This window comes from Kogia breviceps, chromosome 12 (assembly GCF_026419965.1).
Source record: "Kogia breviceps isolate mKogBre1 chromosome 12, mKogBre1 haplotype 1, whole genome shotgun sequence".
Taxonomy (NCBI): Eukaryota; Metazoa; Chordata; class Mammalia; order Artiodactyla; family Physeteridae; genus Kogia; species Kogia breviceps.
In genome coordinates this window covers 91,176,254-91,193,131 of record NC_081321.1, presented here as the reverse complement: position 1 = coordinate 91,193,131, position 16,878 = coordinate 91,176,254, and the positions used below count along the sequence as shown (strand labels likewise).

Genomic DNA, 16,878 nt, shown 5'->3' with positions numbered 1-16,878 from the left:
TAACTCCTATGGTAGCACTGGGCTTGGCACACAGTAAGCACTCAGATGGTGAGAGCACACACCTTTGACACTAAAAAGAATACCAGAAAGTAGCCAACACCAGTTAGTGGGAAGCCATTAGCTTATTTTGTTAATTGGTCATCATTCTAACTTTTTTTTTCATCATTCTAATTTTGAAAATCTATTTTTCACAATGAACTCACAGAATGAATACGTTTTTGTATCTCTCAACTGCCTCAGCCAGACAGCGCTGCTGAGTGAAAGAAATTGCGTTTGGCTTCTTCTGTGAATTTTAAGGGCCGGTTAGAATAAGCCTCTGTATTTCTAAACCTATGCTTGGCACGGTGGGAGAACAACTCGATCAAGAAAACCCACGAATAATTAAGGTCGCTCCTATTTTCGTACCATGGGTAATATTTTCTACTTTATATCATTCCAGCAGGTTTACCTTGCTACATTCCCAGTGGTTCATCTGCTTAATTCCAAGCCCACTTACTACGGAAAAACCCGCTTCACCTCTTACCCCGTGTCATACTTTAAAAAATGCCTTACCTTTTCTCCTCTGTCCCTCTCTTTGTCCTTCTCCTCTCTCTTCTTTTTTTTCTCACTGTGCCCATCTGTGTGGAGGCCAGGAAGCGGTGGAGGAAGGGCGGCTGCTCCAGTGTACGGGACGCTGGGAGGAGGGCCAGGCGGCGCTGGGACCTCTCCCACTGCTGCAGCGGGAAGTCCCGAACTTCTCTTGGACTTGGAGTGTCGCTTCTCTTTATGCTTCTCCTTGTCCTTCTTCTTCTTGCTCTTCTTTGACTTCTTTTTCTTCTTGATTTCCCGGTAAGAGTCATCGATCACTAACTCCCCAGCCTCCAGCTCCCCGCCAGAGGAGGAGTCTGATTCTACTAGAATAGGTTCAAGCCCTGAAAGATCAAGGTTAGCACTGTGGGATTCTGGGAACTGGGAGGCATCAGACCCACAGCCTTCAGGGCCAGGAGACGAACGTGAGTCTGAGGATGACTTGTGCTTCTTCCGGGCTGTTTTCAGAAAGCTCTGTAATTCGTGTCCTAGGAGTAAAGCACCTTGCTCATCCCGAGCTGACTTCTTGGAGGATTTTTTCACAGTCGCTTGCTGAGAGGGGTACTGAAAAGACTCCTCATCAACGGAGCTGCTTCCCTTCTCCTTTGGTGAGAGAATAAGTTTCATCTTTAACCCATCAGGCTCACGAAGGGTCAGTGTCTCTGTGTTCACATAGAGCGGTTTCATTTTTTTGGATTTGTGGGAACCACCATCCTCCAGGGACAGCTCCCCACTGCTTCCGCTGACTTTCTTCCTGTGGTGTTCCTTTTTACCCTCTGAATGGCTTGAAGAACTGGAGGACTTTTCTCCTGTCTTTTTGGAAGGCTTGGTGCCTGTTGCCAGAGGGGAAGTGATCGCTTTCAACAGGTCCATAGCTGTATCAGCAGACTGTGGGCTAGACTTTTTCTTTTTCTTCTGTGACGACTCCAAAGACGAAATATCTAGAAATAATCAAGAGAAGTAATTGTCCATTTGACAAAGCAACTTCCAGCAAGTTTCCTCTCTCACCAAAAACACCCAACTAAGATGAGGAAGAGGCTAACAGGAATGATTGGAGGGGAGGCCCTTCAACTGATTCCAAACATTCAGAGATGATGCCCATGTGCTTCTTGGCTTGGTAGATTCTGCCTCTGACCCTGGAGACAGTTCTTGCCACTCAAGCTGTTTTTCTTCACTGAGTCTTCACAAGCAACCAAAGAGAGCATACCCAGAAGAATGGACCATAGCTGCAGGATTACGAGTAGTTACAATTTAGATTACACTGAAGACAAAGCATCATTTGTTCCTGTGTTCAGGACAAATCCATTCTAGGAAAGAGTTAGTCTTGTCAGCTATGTGCATAATATAGCTAAGAAAAACTGGTCTTGTGAGTGGATACGCGCTAGATTGAGAAGTAACCCACAGGTGCAGGCCAGAGGGCCCAGGACTACATATGGCAAAAGGGATGCTAGACAGCAATGGGCACAAGATAAGTGGATGATTGAGGGGAGAAGGAACCTGGTACCTGGTGTATCACAAATGAAGACTGTTCTTCTATGCTGAATCCTCCAAAATACCAGCCCTCCACCTCTCTCCTCCTTCACACTGGTTTATCGGCACTCAGAACAAGAACCACTGTCCTGTTAAATAGGCCACTGAGTCAGCAACATCTGGATCCCTTTCCCCTACCCCGACTCCAAGAACCAGTGATGTGTTTCTCCCGCCTGTTGCCCCTTCCCATCCTTACCTCCATAGTAGTAATCATCAGAGGAGTGCTTCCTCTTTTTCTTGTGCGTGTCCGTCCCCAAGAAGTAAAGTTCACTATCCTAGAATTAAAGAGGAAGAAGAACTGAGCAATGGATAAGATGATGAGGCAAAGGCAGTTTGGAACCAATGTTGTTTTCTGATGATTTCTGACTTTGGAAAATAAAGTAAAACACAGGAAATAGTGAAAATAGATGTGAATGATGTTTAGTTTTCTTTTTAAATGTTTTTCAAAGAAACTCCTTTCTTCAAATACTAGGAAACATGATACGAAATAGTTTAAAACTTTCCTAATTCAAATGTTTAGAATTTACCTTTAACTTCTTCTTGGAAGAATTCCTGACCTGAGCAGCGATTTCTTCCTCTTCCCTTAAAAAATCTTTGTAAGAACGTTTCTTTTCTCGTTGGCTCCGGCCAGCAGCTAGCCCTATGTCCTCAAAGCTGTGATCACCATCAAAGCAATCTGAGAAGCACAGGTTCAGTTGGGAAAGGAAATGAGAAAGTCAAGTAAGTCACAACCAAATCGCCACATATGAAATGCAACAGCCCCTTCACTTCCAAATTAGAATCATGTTATTTGGTAAGTCCACTGGAACACAGGGCTAGATCCAAGGGGACAGGAATATGTCCTGATGACTTGGCTGCAAATACAGGAATCAAACATGAAGAAACAATGCTTGCACGCTATGCAAAGGCCCAAGGTGCATCCTTAGACATGGTTTCTTAGTTGTGATTTGGCAGGTGGACACAGACTTGCAGAGGTAAGGCTGAAAAGAGTAAGGACTCATGTGCTGTGCTGCTCTGTGGGTGTCCACTGTGTGGCTCCTATCCTCAGACTCCTGCACACTGGAGCTGGCAAGGACCACGAGTGCTGCAGGGGGTCACCCCAATAGACTACAGAGACGTATGGTTCGGACTCCTGTGGTGGAACCCTGTCCTGGTTTTCGCTTCCATGGGCCCAGTCGGGGGTGACGTGGAGTTTTACTAGGGCTCTGGGTCATCACTTGGGAGTCCAGGCTGTGGTGGCCAGTCCTGGTCTCTATGTCCATGGGCTGCAAGGATTGAAGAGGACACCCCCTTTGGAATGCTTCTCAGGCTAAGGGGTCATACCTTCTTTCTTCACGGAGTCATCATAAGCCATGGCGGTCCTGCCGGGCCTTTGAGAATGGGTCCCTGTGTCCAGGCTCCTTCCCGTCTACAGGACCAGGTCTGAGAAACAAAGAAGGAAAACCCTCCTGTAATGCGAACTCACTGTGGAGAAGCAACCTTCCAGATGGAAATGCGTAGTGATCCAAGGGCAGACTGGAAGGGCAGCAAGGAATAAAGGAGTGTCTTGTCACCTCCTCTTTCTGTTTGTAAATATACTAGGGATGAAGCTGTAGGAAGTGCGTTAGGCTTAATTTGATTTGACTCATGAATTAAAGCTGTAGTTTGGGGAAGTATATAAAACACCTCCCATATAAAAAAATACTTCAAGATTAATGAGAACTTCTGACATGCCAACAGGTCTGACAACACTGAGACAGGGTGAAAACCGACATGAAGTCAGAGGGATAGGTTCAATCACGGTTACAAAATGCACAGATAAAGCAGGATGCAGAGGAAGACAGGTTACACCATGCATTCGAGACCACAAAATCCTACCATTTGAATTGGTGAAAGGCTAAAATCTATTGTATTGCAATTTAAACAGAACTGATGAGACTTGATAGTGATAGTAAAGATCTTGAGAGCATAATTGTTTCGTATGCATTTTGTTGGGCTCTCTGAATTTGCTCAAAATCAGAGAGGTGTAAAAGTAGGCACACTTCTTATATTAGTTGCCCACAGAACAGCTTTCAATGCTATCAAGCCTTTCTTAGAGGCTATAGGTGAAAATACGGAGGAATTGTCATTTATCCACTAGTGATGAAATTTTTATCATTACTAAGATTTTCACTAATTTGAAGAACTACTAAAATTTAAATGGTCTAAATACTGTCTTAAATTTGTTAAAATTACTTTTCTGGCATTCAAGTTTATACATCCATTTTGACTTTGAAGATGACAAGCCATAAACTGCACTTGAAGGTAAAGTTCTTCAAATATTTTTAGGACAGGCAATGTCACAATTCCCGCAGGAAGTTTTTGCAGGAAATTTAAAAATTATATACTAAATATATTGAAAATGTCCTCATTCAGTTAGTGAAATGCTTAAAAGTTGATCTGACTGGTTGTTTACTTAAATTTTATTTTACCTTCATCACTATAGTGGGGTTTAGAAATGCTGAAGGGCACGTCAATGAGACATTGCCAGTCCGTTCAGGAAGGTATGGGTAATAGTGAAGTATGTAACTTTTGGGAAAGAAAAGATGAATTAACAAGGGAAACTTTCCTAAGAGTTACATTTAAAATAAACCAAAAGAAAAAAAGACCTACTTGCACAAGTCAGATAAGATACAATGCACAGATAATGCCTAAGTTGAAAACAGAAAGAGAAGTATTACCAAGAATGATTTACAAGTGAGCTTCAGAAACATAAAAAAGCATTTCTCCACTTCCCTAAGAAGTGGAATGAAGAATGAACTTGGTCAAGGTAAGAGTGAAGAAATGAACTGGGTTATTTTACAGGTAATTGCAGAACTATTTACTCAAAGGGCTTTTCACAGGAAATGAAGGGGATATGAGGTCAGGTCTCATGTAGAAACTAGGAGGAGGCAAGATACTTAATATAGCCAGTTTTTAATGTTCCAGCATTAGGCATTAAACTTTCTCAAATAGAAATTAATGTCATCCTCTGTCCACCCAAGTGGTGTAACTCCACAAGGGGTTAGGGGAGGGGGATCATCATAGGGAATTACATCCATTCATTTCAAAATAGTATATCCACTCACTAGCATTAAAGTCGTGAGCTTATTAGAAGGGTATATGGATCCCATTAATCTTCATAGGCCGATAATGCCAAGAAATACCACATTGTGAGACCTCAGCTTAAATGTTTTCCATGACAAGTGGAGTTTGGCAAAGAACGTTTGAGAAATAATGGGCAAAAAATCTTAAACATTCAACATCATCGATGTGTCCATCAATCTGTTGTCAACAACAAAATGCTCTTCTCTATGAAGCAAAGGCAGGTCCTGAGACTTATAACCAGGCCTTCCCTTTGGTAACATCAAAACTAACATAAAACAGAGCCGAACAACGAACAGTCAGAATAGGAGTTAAGTACCTCTGAAGACAGTATGAGAAAGAAAACAATGATGTCACTGGACTGTGAAAAAGTGCTCATGGTCTCATAACTGACTGCTTTGAAAAACAACCAGTGGATGAAAAAATTGTAAAAGGGAACAGAAAATTAGGAGCTGATCCTCAGAGGCACAGAGCAGCACAGAAAACATGTGCTGGTTGTTAGCATTATATACTAGAATCAGGCCTGCTACTATTAAATTTTTACAAAGACATGGAAGAGCACTTTATAAATTACAAGATTAAATAACCGATAGTAAAAAAGTGAACAGGGCCTGAAGGCAAGTCTAATTCAATAAAGAACTGGGACAGCCAAGAGCTTAAAAAACTAAATTTAGACACAATGGACCATCATAGCCTGGGCAGAGTGATGGATCCTGAACTTCTGGGTTCTTTAAAATCAGGATATTATTGCAGCCCAGAGGTTAGTTTTGGTTGCTGACTCATAGAAGAAAGATGAAACCAGATAAAGAAGTCTCAAGCAACAGTGTGGAAGAAAGGCAGAGTTAGGGCAACATTTATATAAGATCAGATGACTCCTGTGATATTCTTTCCAGGTCTTGAATATTATCCACGATAAATTCAGAGTCCAGGGTTAGGCAGCAGATTGTCAGGATTAATGAAAATGAAAAATATTAGGTTTGATATTCACATTAGAAAACAGAAGCCATAATTACATTAAATGTTGGCAAATGTAGAACAGGTGTTAAAGCTCATTCTCCCGAATTCCACAAATTTTGGAGTTCACAGAATCCAATGTTGTCAACTTCAAGAGGCACGGATAATTTTACAATTAGGTTTCTCTCAGTGGGCCAACAAATGACAACAGAAGTAAAAGTTCATTACTTAAAGCTGTTTATGGAAGTAAGAAATATGCCATCATAAAAAAATGTGTACTTTTGAAAGGTGCAAATTATCAAATGGCTCTTGTGGGACTTTTCTTCAGGAGATGAAAAAGGAGAGGCAGAGCTGCTCTTCCACTTGTAGATAAGTACATGCGTGATGTTCAAGCTTTGCTTTTAGAATTATCAAAGGAATCAGGGAAAAACTGAAAATCACCAGACACAGTACTTTGTTATTTTGAAGGTCCAAATTACAAATACTGAAAAATAAAAAGTTTCAGAAGGTGATTTTTTGAGGTCACCTGAGCCCCAGCAATCACGAACAAGCCTTTTCATCCCAAAATGTAAGTGTGTATTGAAAAAGACAAAGTAAGCCTCGGAAACGGGGCAGTAAGCAAAATCCTGAGACCCAGGTCCAGTCCAGGACAGCCTTGCTCAAGATTCCGTGTTCTCTTCTTCCAGCACTTCTTTCAGGAACTCAAATTGCCAGGGCAGGGAAAGAAAGATGCACATCCAGCTGTTGCCAGTTTCTGAATTGTTGTCGTTGTTGTTACTTCTAGGATAGGAGCAGGGGATGTCTTCTCGTTTTCGTCGAGATTCGTCGAGATCTCCTCCAATCTCAGAACCCAGCGACTCCGAATTCTCGCCACTCCCTTCTCCACGAACCTACCTATGCAGCACTCACAGCCCCTGCCAGCTCTGGGAACTGCAGAGATCCCGACAGCCTGGGATGGGGACTGAATCCTCTCACTGTAGTGCAATTGAGCGGAACCACGACGACCTCACAGAGCGGCTGACAACACACATTCCCAAAAGACCAGCAGTACAAATTTTGACAAGCCTTGTCCAATCAACGGCCTCTACTTTGGATTCAGTTTTTTATTTATTCTGCTATGGGGGAATATAGTCAGCCACCAACTTAGCCATCAGGAAGCAGGGAGATAAACTGTTCTCCTCTTCTGCCCGATAGAAAATAAAGTGAAATCTCCAAGTACCAGCTTTGGGGGGAAATGGGCCTGGATGGAGAGGAGCCCACTCGGAAGGTACGTTCAAACTGGGTCACACGCAAAGAGTACACACCACACCGGGTTATTGCTACAAAGAGCCCCAAGGACCACCGTCTTTGTGGTCCCCACGGCAAACCAACAGGATTCTCCCGGCAGTTCTGCAGCAACAGCTAGTTCAATAAAGCTGTGCGAAAAGGAAAAGAAGAAAGCTCCTTGCATCCTCTCCTGCCAGCCGCGGCCCCGGCCCTCCCGTCATCCGGCCCCCTCGCCCCTTGACAGCCCAAGGACCCTGTGTCCCGGGTCCTGAGCCAGGCGGCCCCGACTCGGGTTCCCGCGTCCCGGCGGCTCCCGGCGCCCCCGAGGGCGGAGACTGCCGGGCAGGGGGAGGGGCGGCCTCGGCCCGCGGGCCCCCGGGGCGGCCGCACGCCCCCTCCCGGCCCGCACTTTCCCGCCTTCCCCATTTGAACAGCTCCCGCCCGCCTTCCTCCTTCGACCCGCTCCAGCCCCTTCCCGGGGGCGGACTGCGGCCGCTACTCCAGTCCCCGGCTCGGCCCCTGGGCTAGGCCGCGACGGGCCCCGGGCGCCCTCAGAGCGGTGTCGCGGCCCGAGGCGGCGGGTGGTGGCGGGGCGGGGCCACTGCCGCCTGGGGGTGGGGGCCCAGCTCGGCCTCGTGGGGGCTCCGCTCGCCGCTACCTTCACTAGGCTCGCTCGGATCCCGCCTCAGCGCCGCCGACCGCCGCCATCTTGGAGAAGGAGAGAAAAGCGCGAGCGGCCAGGGAGCCTCAGTCGAGCCCAGAGCGCAGACTCCGCTTGGGAAGGGGAATCCCGTTGGTGCAAGAGCGCCGAGCGCATCGAATGAGACGCTGGGCTTGCTGAGTTCGGGAGCTATCCTGTAGTGACAATTTTGCTCTGTGCCGGGCTTGGGCTAGAAGCTTTACGAACACGATGGCATTTGATTCTCACTGCATCCCTGTGAGGTAGGTTTTGTCACATTTATTTTACAGGTGAGAAACAGGCTCAGAGGGAGGGGTTAAATGATTTGCCCAAGGATACACAGGTAGTTGGAATGGGAGATAGGTACTACTCCCAAGTCTTCTGATTCTTAATGAAGTGCTCTTTCCAAAAGACTTTGCTATTTCCTTCAGGATATTTTTATACAGTAATTCCTGTCTTTGCAAAACCTAGACCATGTAGATTAATAGCAGTGGTGCCTGTCTGGAATTTAGCGTCTACATTTGGGTGTTTGGCATATTTAGGGTGAGGTGGCAGAACATATCTTTATAACAATCCACTGTAAAATAATTTGCATGGCACATCATCTGCATTTCTCCCCATAAATTATTTGCATTTAAAAGTTAGAAACAGTCTTCAGAGAAATGAAGAGATGCTACACACGGGAGAGAAATTTTTTTTTTCTGTTTTGCTCTGGAAAACTTAGACCAATGGGTGGAAGTTACAGTGTGCAGATCTTGTTTCAATATGAAGACGAATTAATTTTTCCAGAGCAGTTCAATTACGTTGGGCTACTTTTTAAGGTAGTGAGCTCCCTGTCACCAGAGGAGTCCAAGCAGAAGCCAGTGTCCTAGTTTCTGTAGAGCAGAGAGGTTACAGATATAGCATGGCTTCTAGAGTTGTGAAACCCATGAGACTCTAAGCAAAATTATGTGTTTGTGCACATGTGTATTTTTCTGGGGTTTTGATCCCATCAAAGATTAAGAACGTCTTAACTAGTGGGCTTTGCATTCCAGAATTGGGCAGGTGCTTGAAGATGATAAAATTATTCTGCTCACTTACATACTTACAAATTGAGACCGAGAGGAGCAAGGTGATTCGTCTCAGCCCACACTGTCAGTGATCAGATTAGGATTAGAAACCAGGTTATTGGACTCTTGGTTCAGTGATGTTTTCACCCTATTATGCTCTCTTGAGACGGAGTTGTTGAATAAATTCCCAAAAGGTAAACGCAAATAATAAAAAAACTAGCATCATGACCTTCTCCTCAGCCCCTATCCTGCTCACCAAAAAGGCTGGCAATGAGTTTCACCAAAAGGTGTGGGATGGCCCTTCTGGGACACCTTGCCTGACATTAGGCTTCTCAGCCAGGTACTTAAGAGCCTCAAGAATGTATTTCCCTCTTGTTCTTTAGTACTGGTCAGGATGTTCTTAGTCGTACGTGACAGAAACCCAGTTCAAAGTAGTTTACCAGAAAAGGAGAATTAATTGGCTGGCATTATCGAAATGCCCGGTGCCTTCAGGTGTGGTTGGATCCAGGGAGGGACTCAAGTGTGTCTCTTGACATCTCTCTTTGGTGCTTTCTTCTGAGTTGGCTTTATTCTTAGGCTCCAGGTGGTGACTGTGGCAGCTCCAGGCTTTATCGTCTTTATTGCTAGCAATGTCCCTGGAGAGGAAGTTTCTTTTTCCCATTTGTTTTGGTAGATATCATGGGATTGACTCTTCTTTCCTGAATTGGATCATGTGTCTAAACAGAAAGCAATTGGTATGAGCAAAGGTGTGGGGTATGCGGATTGGCTAAATTAGGTCACATCCTCACCCCAAAAGTAGGTCAGGCAGAACCTCAAGGAAAGTCAGAGGTTATTGTCAGAAGGGTAAATGGGTGCTAGGTAGGCAAAAACCATAGCTGTTCGCCTAATTGTATTACTAGCTTGGACCTGAATGCCTCATGAGTCCAATTTGTCCCATTCCTTCTTTTATCCCACCTGAGGACGGGCATATCAAGTTACTGCTCCTCTTCACCCTCCTGTAGACTTTCCGGAAGCTGGATCGCTCCTCTGTCTGCTCTCTCTGTTAACTTGGTCTTAGTCTTACATCACTTCATGTGCATTCATTCATTCATTCAACAAATATTTATTGAAAACACAGCATGCGTCAGGCACTGTCCTAGATGTTGGGCATAGAACAGAGAACAAAACTGAGAGTCTTTGACCCCTTAGAGCTTACATTCTAGTTGGCTTGGAGGGCAGAACATAAAATAATAGGTACCATGTTAGATGATGATGAAAGGTAGAGAAAAGTACCTGGAAGAGATACCACGATGGGGTGGAGGTGGTAAGGATTGTTGTTTAAAACAGTCATCAGGAGAAGCTTCTCTGATGAGTTGTACCCTGGAGGCCATCTCAGCCAGAAGTAGGTCAGTGTGGGAGCCCGGAGGTCATAGATCCTGGAATGGATGCTGATGGAAAATGATTCTCTATTGAATATCCTATCATGGTTCTTTCGTTTCTGAAACTTGGAGAGAGAGAAAGGAGGACCTGCTTGGTAGCCAGAGTTGGAGAGGAACTTGGTCATGGTGGGCTTTGTGAGGGATAATGCCTTGTCCCATGATGATGGAGGATGGCATTTAAGATATGTGAAGATTGGGCACTTCCTGGGACTGGTGCTGTTCTTTGGTCCACCTGACCCAAGTACAACTGCCCAGTGCATGTAGCAGGTGGTGGCCCAACAAGTTGTGCTTTATTTGGACATTTTCTTCTTCAGACCATTTTTCTGTGCTTTGCCCTTTTCAGCTGGGTTTTAATTGGCTTCTTTGTGCTAGGCCTGGTGGGCCATGCAGTGATGGGTTGTACATTAGTCAGCGCCCTTTTGGGAGTGACTTCTGGGAGTGATGGGACCTAATTAAAACTACCTTTCGAGGTAACAGTTTTTTGGATATGACACCAAAAGCACAAACAACAAAAGGAAAAATTGGTAAGTGGGGCTACATCAAGTGAAAAAGTCTCTGCACAGAAAAAGAGATAATCAACAAAGTGAAAAGGCAATCAATGGAATGGGTGAAAATATTTGGAAATCATATATCTGATAAGGGGTTAATATCCAAAATATATAAAGAGCCCATGCAACTCAATAGCAAAAACCCAAACAATCCAATTAAAAACTCGGCAGAGGAACTGCATAGACATTTTCCTAAAGAAGACATACCGATGGCCAAAGGGTACACGAAAAGGTGCTCAACATCAGTACTTATTATGGAAATGGAAATCAAAACCACAATGAGAAACCGTATTCTGTTAGAATGGCATCATCAAAATGACAAGAAATAACAAGTGTTGGTGAGGATGTAGAGAAAAGGGAACACTTGTGCACTGTTGGTGGGAATGTAAATTAGTACAGTCATGGTGGAAAACAGTGTGAAGTTTCTTAAAAAAAATTAAAAATAGAACTACCATAGGGTTTCCCTGGTGGCACAGTGGTTGAGAGTCCGCCTGCCGATGCAGGGGACACGGGTTCGTGCCCCGGTCTGGGAAGATCCCACATGCCGCGGAGCGGCTAGGCCCGTGAGCCGTGGCCGCTGAGCCTGCGCCTCTGGAGCCTGCGTTCTGCAACGGGAGAGGCCACAACAGTGAGAGGCCCGCGTACCGCAAAAAAAAAAAAAAAAAAATAGAACTACCATATATGATCCAGGAATCTCTCTTCTGGGTATTTATGCAAAGAAAATGAAAAAGGATATCGAAGAGATAGTTGTACTGCCATGCTCATTGCAACATTATTCATAATAGCCAAGACATAGAGACAACCTAAGTGTCCATTAATGGATGAGTGGATAAAGAAGTTGTGGTACATGTATACAATGGAATATTATTCAGCCATGAGAAAGAAGGAAATTCTGTCATTTGTGACAGCATGGATGGACCTTAAGGATATTATATTAAATGAAATGTCAGACAGAGAAAGACAAATACTGTATGATATCACTTATATGTGGAATCTGAAAAAGCTAAACTTACAGAAAAAGAGAGTAGAGTGGTGTTTACCAGAGGCTGTGGGGTATGGGAAAAGGGAAGGTATTGATCAAAGGGTATAAACTTTCAGTTGTAAGATGAATAAATTCTGGAGACCTAGTGTACAGAATGGTGACTATAGTTAATAATAATGTACTGTGTACTTGAAATTTGCTAACAGAGTAGATTTTAAGTATACTCACTGCACATACATACAAATGATAACTATGGGAGGTGATGGATATATTAATTAGTTTGATCATTTCACAATGTATACATATACCAAGACATGTTGTACACCTTAAATTATAAAATTTTTTATTTGTCAAATACAAAAGAGTCACAAACCTACAACTGTATATAGAGTTGTTCGTAGTATTTCCTTATTATTGTTTTGGTGTCTGCAGGGTCGGTAGTGATATCTCCTGTTTCAGTCCCGATAATGGTAATCTCTGTTCTCTTTCTCTCCCTCTCTACCCCTTTGTGCTCTCTCTCTGTAAATTTATTGATTTTTGTCTCATTGATTTTCTCTGTTGTTTTCCTGTTTTCAATTTTGTTGGTTTCTGCCCTTAACTTTATTATTTCCTTCTTTCTGTTGCTTTGGGCTTAATTTTTTCTTCCTTTCTAGGATCATTAGGTGGAAGCTTCAATTATCAGTTTGAGATATTCCTCTTTTTTTTTTTTTAGTTTTAAAAAAATTTATTTAAAAATGAAGTAACATTGATTTATAACATTATATAAGTTTGATGTATACAACACTTATATTTCTACTTCTGTATTACCCTACAACATGCTCACCACCAAAAATTTATTTTCCATTCATCACAATACAGTTGATCCACTTTATGCATTTCACCCTCCCCCTACCCCTTCCTCTTTGGTAACCACTACTCTCTTCCCTGTATCTATGTGTTTGTTTTTGTTTGGCTTGGTTTGCTCATTTATTTTGTTTTTGTTTGTTTATTAGTTTTTTATATTCCAGTATGAGTGAAATCATGGTATTTGTCTTTGTCTGGCTTATTTCACTTAGTGTAATACCCTTAAGGTTCATGTGTGTGTTGTCCCAAATGACAAGATTTCATATTTTTAATGGCTGTGTATTATTCCATTGTGTATATATATGCCACATCTTCTTTATCCATTCATCTGTTGATGGGCACTTTGGTTGTTTCCATATCTTGGCTATTGTAAATAATGCCATGATGAACATGGGGATGTAGATATCTTTTTGGATTAGTGTTTTTGTATTCTTTGCATAAATACCCAGAAGTGGGATTGCTGGATCATATGGTAGTTCTATTCCTAATTTTTTAAGGAACCTCCATACTGTTCTCCATAGTGGCTGTACCAATTTATATCCCACCAACAGTGTAAGAGGGTTCCCTTTTCTCCACATCCTTGCCAACACTTGTTATTTCTGGCCTTTTTGATAACAGCCATAGTAACAGGTGTGAGGTGATATCTCACTGTGGTTTTGACTTTCATTTCTCTGATGATTAGTGATGTTGAACATCTTTTAATGTACCTGTTGGCAGTCTGTATGTCTTCTTTGGAAAGATGCCTATTCAGCTCCTCTGCCCACTTTTAAACTGGGTTGTATTTTTTTTTTGCTGATGAGTTGTATGAGTTCTTTATATATTTGAGATATTAACCTCTTATTGGATATATCATTTGCAAATATCTTCTCCCATTTGGTTGGTTGTCTTTTCATTTTATTGATGGTTTCCTTTGCTGTACAGAAGCTTTTTAGTTTGATGTAATCTCAGTTGTTTATTTTTGCTTTTGTTTTCCTTGCCTGAGGAGACATATCTAGAAGATACTGCTGAGACCAATGTCAAAGAGCATATTGCCTATGTTTTCTTCTCAGAGATTTATGGTTTCAGGTCTTATATTCAAGTCTTTAACCCACTTTGAAATAATTTGTATATGGTGTGAGATAGTGATCTAGTTTTATTTTTTTGCACGTGGCCATCCAGTTTTCCCAGCACCATTTATTTATGTAAATTTATTTATTTATTTATTTTTGGCTGCATTGGGTCTTTGTTGCTGCTTGCAGGCATTCTCTAGTTGTGGTGAGCGGGGGCTACTCTTTGTTGTGGTGCGTGGGCTGCTCATTGTGGTAGCTTCTCTCGTTGCAGAGCACGGGCTCTAAGTGTGTGCGCTTCAGTAGTTGTGGCACACAGGCTCATTCGTTGTGGCGCATGGGCTTAGTTGCTCTGCGTCACGTGGGACCTTCCTGGACCAGGGATCGAACCCGTGTCCCCTGCATTGGCAGGTGGATTCTTAACCACTGCACCATGAGAGAAGTCCCCCAGCACCATTTATTGAAGAGACTATCCTTTCTCCATTGTATGTTCTTTGCCCCTTTGCTGTAAATTAATTGTCCATATATGTGTGGGTTTATTTCTGGGTTCTCAGTTCTTTTCCATTGATCTGTACATCTATTTGTCTGGCAATACCATGCAGTTTTAATTACTATGTCTTTGTAATATAGTCTGCAATTGGGGCATGTGATACCTCCAGTTTTGTTCTTTTTTTCCTCAAGATTAATTTGACTATTTGGGGTCTTTTGTGGTTCCATATAAACTATATATCTTTTGTTCTTTTTCTGTGAAAAATGTCCTTGGGATTTTGATAGGGATTGCATTGAATCTGTAGATTGCTTTAGATAATAGGGACATTTTGACAACATTAATTCTTCCATTCCATGAGCACAGAATATCTTTCCATTTATTTGTGTCTTCAGTTTCTTTCAACAATGTCTTGTACAGTAAGTCTCCTACATACAAACCTTCAAGTTTCGAACTTTCAAAGATATGAATGTGTGTCACATGTCCAATCATGTAAGTTAGTTCACACGTCTGTCATACATTGTCATGTGCATGCATCCTCTACAAGTGGTTGCGCTTTTGTGTACTTTACAGTACTGTGTAGAATACAGTAGTACAGTATCTTTATTTCAAGCCCAGCATGTCTGGAAGCAAGTGTAAAAGCAGCAGCGATGTAGCTGGTACTGCTGTACTTTTTAAGGTTTGTTTTTTATGTATTATTTGTGTGAAAAGTATTATAAACCTATTACAATGCAGTACTATATAGCCAATTGTGTTAGTTGGGTACCTAGGCTAACTTTGAACAAATTGACCTTACAAATGTACTCTCAGAATGGAACTCATTTGTATGTAGGGGACTTACTGTAGTTTCCAATGTACAAGTCTTTCATCTCCTTGGTTAAATTTATTCCTAGGTATTTTATTCTTCTTTATTGCAATTGTAAATGAGATTATTTTCTTAATTTCTATTTCTGCTAGCTCATTGTTAGCATATAGAAGTGCAACATATTTTTGTATATTGATTTTGTATCCTGCAACTTCACTGTATTCACTTATTATTTCTAATAGTATTTTGGTAGAATCTGTAGGGTTTTCTATATATAAAAATCATGTCATCTGCAAATAATGACAGTTTTACTTCTTCCTTTCCAATTTGGATGCATTTTATTTCTTTTTCTTGCCTAACTGCTCTTGTTAGGACTTCTAATACTATGTTAAAGAAGAGTGGTGAGAGTGGGCATCCTTGTCTTGTTACTGATTTTAGAGGGATAGCTTTGAATTTTCACTATTGACTATGATGTTAGCTGTGGGTTTGTCTTATATGGCTTTTATTATGTTGAGGTATGTCCCTTCTGTTCCTTTAGGTGTAAGGTTAGATTATTTATTTGAGATTTTTGTTTCTTGAGGTAGGCCTGTATTACTGTAAACTTCCCTCTTAGTATCACTTTTGCTGTATCCCATAGATTTATGTTGTATTTTCATTTTCATTTGTCTTCAGGTACTTTTTGATTTCTTCGTTGACCCAATAGTTGTTCAGTAGCATGTGTTCAGTATCCACATATTTGTGATTTTTGCAGTTTTCTTCTAGTTTCATTCGATTGTGATCGGAGAATATGCTTGATACAATTTCAGACTTCTTAAATTTCAGTCTTTAATTTCAATCTTCTTAGCTTTACTGAGACTTGTTTTGTGTCCCAACATATGGTCTATGCTTGAGAAAGTTCCATTTGCACTTGAGAAGAATATGTATGCTGCATTTGGATGGAATATTCTGTACAAATCTATCAAATCCACCTGGTCTAATGTTTCATTTAAGGCCACTGTTGCCTTGTTGATTTTCTGTCTGGATGATCTATCCACTGATGTAAGCAGGGTGTTAAAGTCTCCTACTATTATTGTGTTGCTGTCAATTTCCCCTTCAGGCCTTTTAATAATTGTTTTATATGTTTTGGTGCTCCTATGTTTGGTGTATAGGTATTAATCACTATTATGTCTTCTTGATGAATCGTCCCCTTTGTTATTATATACTGTCCATTTTTATCTCTTGTTACCTTTTTGGCTTGAAGTCCATTGTGTCTGATATGAGGATGGCCACACCTGCTTTCTTTTGGCTTGAAGTATGGCTTGAAGTATTATCTTCCATCCCATCACTTTTAGCCTATGTGCATCCTTAGAGCTGAGGTATGTTTCCTGGAGGCAGCTTATAGTTGGGTCTTGTTTTTTAATCCCTCCAGTCACTCTGTGTCTTTTTAAAATTTTATTTATTTATTTATTTATTTATTTATTTATTTATTTCGGCTGTGTTGGGGTCTTCACTGCTGCGCGTGGGCTTTCTCTAGTTTTGGCAAGCAGGGGCTACTCTTCATTTTGGTGCGCAGGCTTCTCATTGTGATGGCTTCTCTTGTTGTGGAGCACAGGCTCTAGGCCC

The 16,878-nt window shown here is 41.9% G+C and overlaps 1 protein-coding gene and 1 long non-coding RNA gene across 5 annotated transcripts in view; one reads left to right on the top strand and one right to left on the bottom strand.

Moving 5' to 3' along the window:
* Positions 1-8,162, bottom strand: part of HMGXB4 (HMG-box containing 4) — a 30,855-nt gene extending 22,693 nt beyond the window's left edge. The window contains exons 1-6 of one of the 4 annotated variants that reach the window (XM_067010066.1): positions 8,078-8,154; positions 3,421-3,519; positions 2,625-2,773; positions 2,294-2,372; positions 2,072-2,186; positions 553-1,508 (exon numbers count right to left, since the gene is read on the bottom strand). In XM_067010066.1, coding sequence (XP_066866167.1) covers positions 553-1,440 — 888 coding nt within the window. In that variant the 5' untranslated portion in view covers positions 1,441-1,508; positions 2,072-2,186; positions 2,294-2,372; ... (1 more) ...; positions 3,421-3,519; positions 8,078-8,154. Of the gene's footprint in view, positions 1-552; positions 1,509-2,071; positions 2,187-2,293; positions 2,373-2,624; positions 2,774-3,420; positions 3,520-6,212; positions 7,499-8,077 lie in introns of those variants that run through there. The other 3 variants (XM_067010064.1, XM_067010065.1, XM_067010067.1) reach the window with 3 other exon arrangements.
* The window catches only part of LOC136792293 (uncharacterized), a 34,391-nt gene continuing 25,557 nt past the window's right edge, over positions 8,045-16,878 (top strand). Inside the window, exon 1 of the long non-coding RNA XR_010835918.1 lies at positions 8,045-8,361. This is a non-coding gene — a long non-coding RNA (uncharacterized lncRNA). The remainder of the gene's footprint in view (positions 8,362-16,878) is intronic.